Genomic DNA, 11,810 nt, shown 5'->3' with positions numbered 1-11,810 from the left:
GAAATATATCACTTGTTTAGCATAATTCCTATGATTTGGTAATCACACAATAAATTATATGTGTTGGTTGAGACAAGGACTTGCACCTTTACAGAAAATTCATTTCTAAGACAAGGGCCATGCTGGATTTCATCCAAGGATTCCTGTGGGCTAGAGAAGGTCAGGGCCACAGCAGCCCAGAGGAACACAATTTGCACAGAACAAGGACTCTCGTTGATTCAAGTAGAGTAGATTCTCCAAAATCTCACTACAACTTTTTTTAAATTAGTGCAACAACTCTAATGCAGACCTAGAGTAAGTAATTACAGGTGCAGACCTGGCTGATCTCATACATTTCAACTGACTCCTTTTATTCTATTTTGACTGTACATTGTTCAAGATCTGTTATTTTTCCCTCTAAAATATTCCCAACACTCCAGGGGCTTTAAAATATGCCAAGTGCCCTATGCTGAACTATTTTGGTTCAAGTAATACCAAGAGACAACACCAAATAAGTAAATTACCAAATTGTATTAGTGATGGTTTAAAATTTGGACTTCATTTGCTTTTAACTCCAGAATCCCCAGATCTCCTTACCTCACCTCACCGACTAGCCACACATTCCCAAGCCCACTCTTACACCCCAACACCTAAAGATAAGCACAAACCCACGTCGCCACCAGTACTTACAGCTCAGCAACTTCCTGCTCCTCCTCCCAAGCCTCTTTGTGTGTCAGCTGGCTGCTTCCTGTGCTCTTGCACGTCCAGATCCGCTCGCTGTATCGCTGTAAACGTGCTTCGTACTCTCTGTATGAGTAGCAGCTCAGGAAAACAGGATTTATGCAGTGGAAACCACAATCACCATAGCACAAAACAGTAAACTCTAATCAATTCTTATGACCGGAGCGTACAAAGGCCAAGGAGAGCCTCAACACACTCTGACCCTGTGACCACCATGAGGATGTTGCGCTAAATCAAATGTGCTGGTGCTTTCTGAGGCCAAAATGCCCGTCCTGCTCATCCTGGCACAAAAGGTTCCACACCACCAATAGCTCAGCTGCACTGCACAAGGGGAACACAGATGGCTGAAGGTTTCACAGCATTGCTAGCTTATTTCAGCTTTTCCAGGCTGATACACTAGAAAACAGCACAACCAATGTCACAGGCACATGCAGGAAGTACAGCATGGATTGCTGCTACATTCCTGGCAATAACTGTTGTGACACTGCTAGTACTAATGCTTTATGGTGGTGTTACAAAATCCAGATGCAAATTACCAGGCTACCCATCACCCCCAATCTTTTGACAAAAGAAAAAAAGCAACCTATTTGAAACTGAAACCCCTAGAAAGGCCATTTTTTTCCTTTGATTTCCAAAAATATCAGCCTTCTGCATTCCAAAATGAGGAGCTCTCTCACCAACTACATCACTTCCTTCATGGAATCACAGGATCCCAGAATGGTTTGGGTCAGAAGGGACATTAAAGTCGATCTTGCTCCATCCCCCTGTCACGGGCAGGGACTAGACTAGGTTGCTTCAAGCTCTGTCCAATCTCGCCGTGAACACTTCCAAAGCTTCTCTAGACACCCTATGCCAGGAGCTCGCCATCCGCACAGCAGAGAACTTCTTCCTAATATCTAATCCAAACCTACTGTCTTTTAATTTGAAACCATTCCCACTTGTCCTGTCACTTTATGCTTTTGCAAAAAGTCCCTCTCTTTCTTGTTCTTTCACGCTTCTGGTGCTGACACTCCTCTGTCACAACCTCCCTCAAAGTTATGTTATTCCAGGTGGAATAACATGATTAAAGGCTGCCTGAGCAAGCCATCAGGGTGCAGAGAGCAATAGCTACTCTGCTGTGAGCATGTTTAGCTGCTCTCCCTGCTCCGCCTGGGTGGTAATTAATAGTCAGGGTAAACAGAGAGCAGCTACTTCACACTCACTATGGACAGAAGATGCAAGGCACAATTATCAGTGTGGTGTAAATCCACACCAATTGCCCCATGATCAATGCCACATGCCTTCTAATGGGAAGTTATGAGGAGACATTCTAAGAGAGGCAAGAAAAGCACCTTTTGCTTCTCCTGCACATGCCCTCCGGTGCTAAAGCCAGCATGAAGCATAAGGCACACTGGGTACAGCCACAGCTCAGCCCACTGCCGCACCAGCACTGATTTGCAGAGTCTTGTGGGAGCAGCAGATTGCTCTATGCTCTTGCACAGACAGAGCCACCAGTCACAGAAAAGCACTTGGTGTGTCTCACACCTTTTGCCATTCCAGAACATTGTAGTGTGACCAACCTATTTCTTTTTCTTTTTTAAGATTCTTATTAGGAATTACAATTCCATCAAAGCAAATTTCCTTAAATGTTTCCTCACAGCCCCAAGGTAAAGCATAATAAGGTACAGCAGCTGCATTATGGGTGTTGATGTACAGGTAACTTGCAGACGTAGCAATCTTGCCCCGTGATCAATGCAAGGATATTAACCAGGAAGAGTCAACTCCAGAAGTCTGCCACAGTACTCCCTTTCCCTGAAGCACACTGCAAACTCCAGCAGAAACCCCGTGGTCTCTCAGCTTGTCCTGCTTGTGGAGTCTCCTGCTCCTCAGCAGAAGAAAAGACCTGACAATTCATCACCCTACTATAATTCAAGCCCTCTGGTCCATTCTTACCCTCTTTAGGGTTTAAAAGACGCTAAATTTTTCACAGAAACAAAAGGTTCTGTGCTTCAGGGGGAGGAAGTGTGATCATTGCGGTGGAGCAAGGAAAAAAATCACAGCTCATCTGCAAAGCCCCACTGACCAGCCCAGGAGTGCCACTGTGACACTGTGATGCCTGTTATAGTGATACTGAGCTAGGAGAGAAAAAAAATATAAAAAATTAAATCAAACAAGAAACCAGGAATTCTCTTTGAATTTACAGCAACTTGAGGCTGGAACAGGTTGCCCAGAGTAGCTATGGCTGCCCCATCCCTGGGGCAGGTCTTGGAGCAACCTGGTCTACTGAAAGGTGTCCCTGCCACAGCAGGGAGTGGAACAAGATGAGCATTAAGATCCCTTCCAACCCAAACCATTCTGAGATTCTATGATTCAATAATCACTTTAATAATGACTAAGTTGCAACCATAACACTATTTATTCCTGTGCCTTTCCCACTAAGAACAGCCTTAAAACCAAATCAAATCATCACAGCAGACAAGCTTAAATGCAGGAGCAGCAGCCATCTTCAGCTTCATCCTGCTGCAATCCCTCTGCATTCTTCCCTTGGTTTCCTTCTGTGTATCTGTGGAATAACTGAATGACACATTTTTTCCCCTAACATCATTGCCCATATCAGTAGGGAGATCCAAGAGACTTTTCCGTACGAATGTTCCACTCCTTATCCACACCTATGAGAACAGGCTTAACCTCACCATATCAGGACTCACATTTCCCAGACAAGCCTGGAATTTAGACGTGACAGATAAGGTCATTCCCTGTTCAGCTCAGATCTGCCTCTTCCATGCAATTTAATTCCACCTCCAGCTGGTCAGCTCATCTGACGCTGGACACACTCCTTATCCAGGGCTCCAGACTTGTCCCACAGCGCTGACCCTGCCTTTGTGCTCTGCCAAGAGCTCCAGATCAGGTCCTGCTTTGAATTCCTGGGGCCAGCACAAAGCCAAAATGCAGGAGGATGTTTCTGCAAAGTTTACTATAGCTCAAACTTTCCACTACATATACACAGTTTGTCTTTTCCACTCAGACTGGAAACGAACCCAAGAAATTTCAGATTGTTCAGTAGGTCTGATCTAGGACTGCAAGTCATCATTGCCCCTGGTATGCCATAATCAATCCACCTCTCTACACAACTGGAGCCTCCACTGCCAAAAATTTCCAACACAGGAATAAATAAAATCCTGGACACAAGCTATTTGCAAACACTGCCCAAAAAGTTATGAATAACATGTATATTAAATGAAAGAGCTGACTATCCACTGTGTAGCTGTTAATACATCACATCTGTTTGCATCCCACTGCAGATCACCCAATGCAGAAAGATGTCAAAATTAAAGTACAAACAAAATTACAGTAGAAAAAAGGGACCTTTTTAAAGAAAGATGTCTAAAAGTAACCAAGCTAACCACTGCACAAAACAACTGCTGACAGAATAAAACGTTTACTTTTTCCTCAGTTACTAATTTCTGGGAGAGTATGAATATCAACTTCAAAAAAGTTTTACTCCATCTGAATTGTTTGCACTTACATCAGCCAAGAAGGTAAACTTCCCAGAAATGTGGGTACATTTATAAGGTGCTACTCCCTGGATGTGTAGCAAAGTTCTTCTTGTAATTGGAGAGTGTGACACAACAGTGTCTTTGTGCTGCCACCTTCCAGGTAGAGTTTGTCAGGCCAGTATCACATGTGAAGAAGAGAGCAGCAGCCTTTAACCTGCCAAACCCTTCTTCTTCCCTGCGCTGATACCATACGGGAGTATGAACTAAAGAAGGACAGCAGGCTGTTACCCAGAGAGGAGACAACACAGCTTCCCAAAACCATGTGCTGGAAGCTGGGGCAAAGCTTTGGCTGGAACAGCCCAGGCTGGCTGAGCTCTCTAAACCCAGCTTATCTCCTGATCCAGCAGCAGTTTTCCAAACCATGTTGCAGCAGACCCACATACCCACAGCTGAGCTGACCATTCACCAGGGTATACACTGGGTATTTGGGAGACTGCAAATACTCAGCATCCACTGCACTGGCAACAGCACTGTACACATCCAAAGCATTGTCCTGACACTTGAGGTAGCTCAGAGCAGATCCCACTGAGCTCCTGCAGGGATGAGTCTATCCCTGGCTGCCCCACAATCTGCCGTCCCCACACCCACACAACTAGCAGGACCCAAGGCTCTGCCAGGACGCAAAGGGCTCTACACAGCAGGACTTCTCTTATAAGGTTTTTGCAGGATTTGGCAGTCAAAGGAAACCACAAAAAGCTACAAGGGAAAATAAGGCCAAACAAACACCTCAACTCCAATGACCAGCTTATTCCACTCCCACTGCTACCAAACACTTCCATAACACACACCCAAGGGGAAGATGTCTCTCCTCATGCATGCCACCACAGTCTCCATTTTTTTGTGTGACCCAATCTGCTGCAGCTGCAAATTTTAACAACAACAAAAAAGCTTTAAGAAATTTTGGTGTCCTTCAAACACCTCACTTGTAGCTGTGCAGTACAAGACCTTAACAGTCTTTAGAGCAAGAGCTGATCAATAATTTTCTATCTTCAATAAGATAGAAGACAATTCAGGAGAATATATTCTGTCAGATCTTGGCATAAATAACACTGGGTGAAAACTTAGGTACCTCCTGGCACACTCTTAGTAGGCTCTCTCATCTACCAGAGCCACTCCTCCTCAACACTATCTAGGATAAATGGAAGTGACCAAAAATGCCCTCCAAGTCTTCCTTGGGTAATATCTCCCTCCAGCTCACTGGCTCATTTGCAATTTTCTGTTCCACTTTTGGCCTAGCATATATTATACACCGTCAACAAGGCAAAGCAGAAACCCAACATTGCTTGGTTTCTCTTTTTAGCCTCATGACGTCTGTCTGCCAAGATGAACTTTCTAGAACATGCTAGGCTGCCTCCCACAGCACCCCATGAAATACTTCCTCCAGGAAAAGAGCACCTCTCCAGAACCTCAGTGCTTGCCTTGGTTTCTTCTTTCCTTCTAATCCTACAGCTAACACCCCCCTCTCTCAGGAAGAGAAACTATCTTCCCCCCCCCCCTTAATTTTAATACCCCCCCAAGTGTTTGCAGAAACATGTCCTCCACCTACTCGCTCGATCCACAAGAGCCATCTAACAAAATGGTGCTTTCAGAAGGAGCCCCAGAGCTCCCCTGTGCTGTTTTGACAAGGCAGATGGCCCTTAAAGCCATGTCTTATTTATAAAAGTAGTATTTAGACTTAAACTCGTCTTTTTGATCACTGATCACTCCTCACAGGTAAAAATATAGAACTGCCTGATCAGGTGGATGACTGAGCTACTTTCAGTTTGCACACACCAAAAAAGCAGGCTGGCATCACAGACTGCATGTTTTAATTTGAAACACAGTTAAAAAGCATGTCTCCAACACTCCACCTAACTTGTTTTACTGGGCTACATTAGAATTTTTTATAATATTTTATTGAGTACATATAACAATGGCTACCTGCACTCAAGAGATGCATTTCCTCTTCAAAGGCCACCTAATCCTTCCTAGGGGCTTCCTCTACCTGTTCTGCTCACTGCAGAAACAAGACACTCTTCAACACAGGGGATATGGAAGTTCTGGAGCCCCTTTGTCTTCCACACTGCCAACACTTCCTTCCCATATCCATGCATTCCCTCTTACTTAGAGCCCTTCCTTAGTTCTCAACTCAGATCCTGATTTTTATAACACAAACACCAACCCAGCCTTCTGCAGCAGCAAGTCTGCACGTTACAGCGCCGAGGTCCTGCCCCTTCAGCCCTGCTGCGGACTTAGTCAGTAACTCTGCTGCCGCGCAGCTCTGTCAGACACCAGTCTGGCCTACGGCCACTTCCTGCGATCAAAGGCTGTCACACGCAGAGGAAAAAAAAAAAAATTTAAAAATTGGTTTTTATGCAAAAGCAGCCCAGGAAGAGATACGCTCGGAACGAAAGCCTGGGATGTACACAGCGAGAGCTCCTACCGCTGTTTAATTCTCTAGAAATTAAGGACTGCGGAAGCCTCCGGCGGCAGTGTGCTCCTGGCCCGCGGGAGTGCGTGAATTGCTCTGATAGCCCGCTCTGACGGTGCCGGGTCCCCGTTAGCTCCGCTCCCCGCCCGCTCCAGCCCCGCGGAGTTGCTGCCCCACTTCCCCCGCCCGCCCGGAACAGGCTCCGGAACTCCTCAGGGAACAACGATCCCGCCGAGCCGAGGGCAGCGCCCGCCGCGCTCTCCTCACGGTCCCACTACCCGCCCGACCCCACCACCGCTTTGTTCGGCTCCAGGGCCCCGGGACCCGTCCCGGCCCCCCCGCGCCCCGGTGTGGCGGATACTCGCGGGTGCGGAAGGCCTCCTGCGTGTGGGGGATGACGAACACCTCACCCGGCTCCCCCGGCGGCAATGGCTTAGCCAGCGGGAACGGCTTGCGGCCGAGTAGCGGCGCCATGGTGAGACCCGACGGGGCCTGGGCGGGACGGTTGAAAAATGGCGGGAGATTCCGCTCCCCCTCACGGCGAGCGGCGGGACCGGCCCCGCGCGCGCGCCCCTACCCTGCCGCCCCGCCCCGCAGCACCCACCCCCCGCGCCGCGGTGCCGACAGTCTATTGGCTAGGCGCCTGCTCCGCCAGCTGCGGATTGGTGTCACGGCCAGTCGATCGCGCCGCCTCGCCCCGCCCCGCCGGCGCGGTGGGGTGAGAGGTCGCGTTATGTAAGTGGCGGCGCAGCGCACGGCTCCATTTTGTAGCCCCCCGTTATCCGCCCTCTCCCCCTGCCGCGCGGCGACCAATCACAGGGTACTCCGCCCCCTCTAGCTCTGTGACCACCAATCAGAGCGCGTTCCGGCCACCGCCCCGCCTCGCGCCCATCCGGGTACCCCTGCGGGGACGCGCGCCAGGCTTTGTCCTCCGCGTCTGGCGCGGGGCATTGTGGGGGTTTGTGTGGCGGGCGCAGCCGCTCCCGTAGGAAGCCCCGGGCCGGGCCCGCCGGTGCGAACTCTCAGCGGCCCCTCGGCGCTGGGTCCCTCCGCTCTGCGGGGAGGCGGAGCGGCGGCCTCCGGGACGGATGAGGTTGAAGAAGAGCCAGGAGCTGCGGCCTGGGGGCTGTTGGGACAGTGGAGAGAGAGGCTCGGCCACCCCGTGGGTGCTGCTCCTGGGAATGGAGGAAAGACAAAAATTAGAGAGTTGTGGGTTGGGTTTTGTGGGTTTATGGCTTTCTTTTTCTTCATAGGAAATGTGTGGGGAGATTTTGTGGCATGAACATATACTGGGGATTGGAGGGGCGGCAGCAGTCAAAGCAGAAGCTGTGATCTCATAGCTCTTTCCAAGGGATTGGAAAGGAGATTTGTGTTTACTGTGCAAATACATTCCAGGGATCCTGGGTTTGTGCTGTTCATGGCACTGAAGACTAGGTCTGCTTTTTACAGCCCTGTCGTGGCTGCTTCAGGATGAGAAGCAGCAGCCCTGGAAAACTGCTTAGAATCATAGAATCCCACAATGGCTTGTGTTGGAAGGGACCTTAAAGATCATCTTGTTCCAACTCCTGCCGTGGGCAGGGATCCCTTCCACTAGACCAAGCTGCTCCAATCCTGTTCAGCCTTGCCTTGGACACTCCCAAAGATAGAGCAGCCACAGCTTCTCTGGGCAACTTGTGCCACGGCCTCACCATTCTCACAGGGAAGATTTTTTTCCCAATACCCAATCTAACCATGCACTATGTCAGGTAGTTGGACACTCAGATTACCCCCTGCCTGTAAAGGGCTGTTTATGCTGGGTGATTTGGTCCAAGGGAATGTATGAACTGGGACCAGTCCTGCTCTGGAGCAAAAGAATTAATGGTATCATTCATTTCCCTAGAAGACAGGAGAGTAACTGGATCTCACACAGTATTCTCCAGATATAATAATTGTAGATGTAATAATCAGATTATTATTAGTTCACTAGATTGCTTTATAGTAATGAGGATCTCATAATTTCTGCTGGTGAAGTATTTAAATAATTTAACTTCCCTGGGTGCACACTCATTTGATGTGTTGTGTAATTCTGGAGAAAAGTTTGGGCTGTAAGTATCCCTGGAACACAGCAATTGCATAATGGAGCACAGTGTCTGCTGGAATCAGAAGTCCAGTGTATTTTCCACAGCATTGTAAATGGGCAAGAAAGAAGGGTAATGCTGTAACATAAGTGTTCACTCTTTCTTTATTGTTGGTACCAGTAGTAGTATTCTGCAATGGAACAGATTCCCAGTGAAGTTATGCCCCATCCCTAGAAGCGTCCAAGGCTGGGCTGGACAGGGCTTGGAGCAACCTGATCTAGTCAAAGGTGTCCGTGTCCATTATTTAGATGGAACAAGATGGTCTTCAAGGTCCCTTCTAGCCTATCCCCTCACATGATTCTATGATTCTATTTAGTACCAGAAGAGATATGTATTGCCATAAATCCATCAGTGAGTGTAAGAATGGTTATTGAGGATTCCCATTACCCCTGTAAGGGGCTGTAAGAGTTGCTTGAAAGCACAGTCAGCTCACAGCCAGTGAAACAGGTTCTTGTGTGACTTCACGTGGAGCTTGGCTTCATTCCATGTTATTTTGTCAGAAATTAGAGTACCTGAGCTTGTTGGAACCCAGGAAATTCCTCTGGCTGCCCTGGAGGACTCAAGCCCCTGTCTGGGGGCTTAGAGACCTTGGCACAGAGCCCAGGACCCCTGTGCCTTTGATCTAGCCCTTGGAAAAAACAATTACCAACCTTATATGAAGAATTACAAGCCATGACAGTTTAAGTAGAATGATAGTGTATTTATCACAGGGCGAAAAAATAGATTTTTTGGAGTTTTTAGAATAGGGGTTCAGGGGGCAAGATGGAGGAATCTGGGCACATCCAGCCTTTCTCCTTCTTCTTGGCCTCCATCTTCTGCTGTGATGTTGGCACTCTTGATTGGTTTAGAGTAGAAGCTCACTGTCTAACATAGGTGATAGGTATTGGAAAGTAACTGTAAATATTGTATACGTAGTTTTTAGTATAAAAAGATAACTGCCCGGGGGCAGGCAGAGTGCCTCTGACTGTCTTGCTGAGCAGACCTCGGCAGGTCAGAAGAAAGAATTTTATAGATAAGATACAATAAACAACCTTGAGACCGAGAAATGAAGAGTTCTGACTCCTTCTTCAACCCCTGGGCTGGGAAAAGAGACTTTCTGACATATCTCAGGGTCACTGACCAGCTAGAGACCCCGAGAGAGCTGAAATTCTATGTGCCCTCTGGGTTGGAGGGGAAAGTGGGGAGGAGAAGGAAAACAAGTGTAATGAACTGAGGGAGAATGGGGAGCAGATACGGACCTGTGGAGCAGTATAATGTGGGAAGAACATGCTTAGCTGGAAAGCAGTGTTGAGTGAATATGGCCACTCTGTAGCTCTGACACTGTGGGGACACATCAGGAGTCTGATCCTGGGGAATGGCAGCATGCAGGGAGGGAGGCAGCAGGCATAGGGATAGTTCTTGGACAGGGAGCAGCCTCAGAGGAGCCCGAGGCAGGGCAAGGAGCTGAGGGAAGCAGAACCACGGGGAGGGATGGGAGGGTGAGGTGCCTGTCCCCGCACATCCGCTGTGGAGCCGTGTCCCTGTTCCTCCATAGCAAACCACTGGGATCTGAGGCATGGCAACCTTCCAGTGCCAATACAGGACTGGTCAAGGTCTGGTGTCCCCCAGTCATTTTTCAAGCTGGGAAATTGTATGTAGTTCCTGGCACAGGTTAAACATGCACTGACCTGAGAGCTGTTCATTGACCCTGCAGCTGCTTGCTGAGGCACACAAAGGTTGGGTTTCTCTTCATGGGTGGTACCTGCCCGTAGCAGCAGCTTCTTAGCCTCAGGAGCTCTGAGATACTCCAGGATGGTTTTCCAAGGCTGTTGTATACTGTCTTCCAGTGCCTAGGAGATGGCACTCCTGCATTTGGACAGTGTGTGCAGCTGTTCTCCAGACACACCAGAGGTTGTCTGAAGAGGAAAATCTCATCATCATCCCAATTCGTTCTGCTAGGGAGGGAAGTGACATTTGCACGGTCTGGTGATATATCCTGTTCTGGAAGATACCAAAGCTGGAGTGGTGAGCTGTGAGAACAGTTTCTGCTGAGCAGGCAGGCATTCCTGGGTGTGTATTGATGGCAGAAACTCCAGCAATGGGTTGGTGTCACTGTCAAATGAAAGCATCCTTATGAGGATGGAGCTCACTGTCATGAAGCCTTACCACTGGCTGCCTCTTCTCAGCCATGGCTGGTGCCTTTAGCATTCCAGCAGGGAGCACATGATGGAAATCACCATTGGACCCCTTGTTCCTCACAGCCTTTAACTGCTCTTGCCCTTTCCCTCAGTCCCCATCTTCCCTCGCCTTCACCAGCAGTGGACATAGAGGAAATAAAAGCATTTGGACGCACTTGAAATAACCTTCCACTCCTGTTAATTGCTGGTGGAACTAAGTGGATTTATCTGAATGAGTTGAACGTAGGTAGGAGGTGAAGCTGTGACCCTGGGGAGGTTCTCAGATTTTCCCTCTTCAGAAACAAAAGCAGATTTGCAAGTCTGGTACATGCGTGTTTAGAGAGCAAGACTGAGTTTGTGACCCAGAGGAGCGAGGAGCTGGTGAGTGGTGGGAGAGATGACACAGGGGTCTGTCCAGACTGGCCATGCTGCTGGTCTGACTCTTGCCTGGCCTGAGGGCACCTGAGGAGGTACTGCATTGATGCTGTTCCTAGCAGCTTCCAAACACACTCGTTGTTTGACCTGGTGGTTTGCAAAGCCCTTCTCTGGGTCATGGACTTTCTCTGTACTGACACAGGAGGGAGTCAATGTGCCTAATCTGTGGGCACAGCGTCCTGCTGATCTGTCAGCTGTTCTTGTGATCTCTGCTTGAAAACTGTTTCCTCTTATGTTCCTACATCTTCAAGCAATTTCTTAATTTCCCCATCCTTCCCAGGGCAATAGGTACTTCCCAGTTACTGCTCCTCTGGGCTGGTGAACCAGCAGAAGCCAACTCTGCCCCAAGTGCTTCAAGGTCAGTTTGATCCTAAATGTGATTTTGGCCATGTGGGTCATAACATGCCTCTCCCCTCACCCCAGGTAGCTGCCAGGA

At 48.6% G+C, this 11,810-nt stretch overlaps 1 protein-coding gene across 1 annotated transcript in view; it reads right to left on the bottom strand.

The window, feature by feature from the left end:
• BAZ1B (bromodomain adjacent to zinc finger domain 1B) overlaps positions 1–7,234 on the bottom strand; it is a 41,214-nt gene extending 33,980 nt beyond the window's left edge. Inside the window, exons 1-2 of the mRNA XM_058817643.1 lie at positions 7,028–7,234; positions 670–786 (exon numbers count right to left, since the gene is read on the bottom strand). Of these exons, the coding sequence (XP_058673626.1) occupies positions 670–786; positions 7,028–7,140 (230 nt within the window). The 5' untranslated portion in view covers positions 7,141–7,234. The remainder of the gene's footprint in view (positions 1–669; positions 787–7,027) is intronic.
• Positions 7,235–11,810: the final 4,576 nt, after the last annotated feature.

This window comes from Ammospiza caudacuta, chromosome 20, assembly GCF_027887145.1.
Source record: "Ammospiza caudacuta isolate bAmmCau1 chromosome 20, bAmmCau1.pri, whole genome shotgun sequence".
Taxonomy (NCBI): domain Eukaryota; kingdom Metazoa; phylum Chordata; class Aves; order Passeriformes; family Passerellidae; genus Ammospiza; species Ammospiza caudacuta.
The sequence above is the reverse complement of the archived record's forward strand: the minus strand, read 5'-3'. Positions and strand labels throughout refer to the sequence as shown.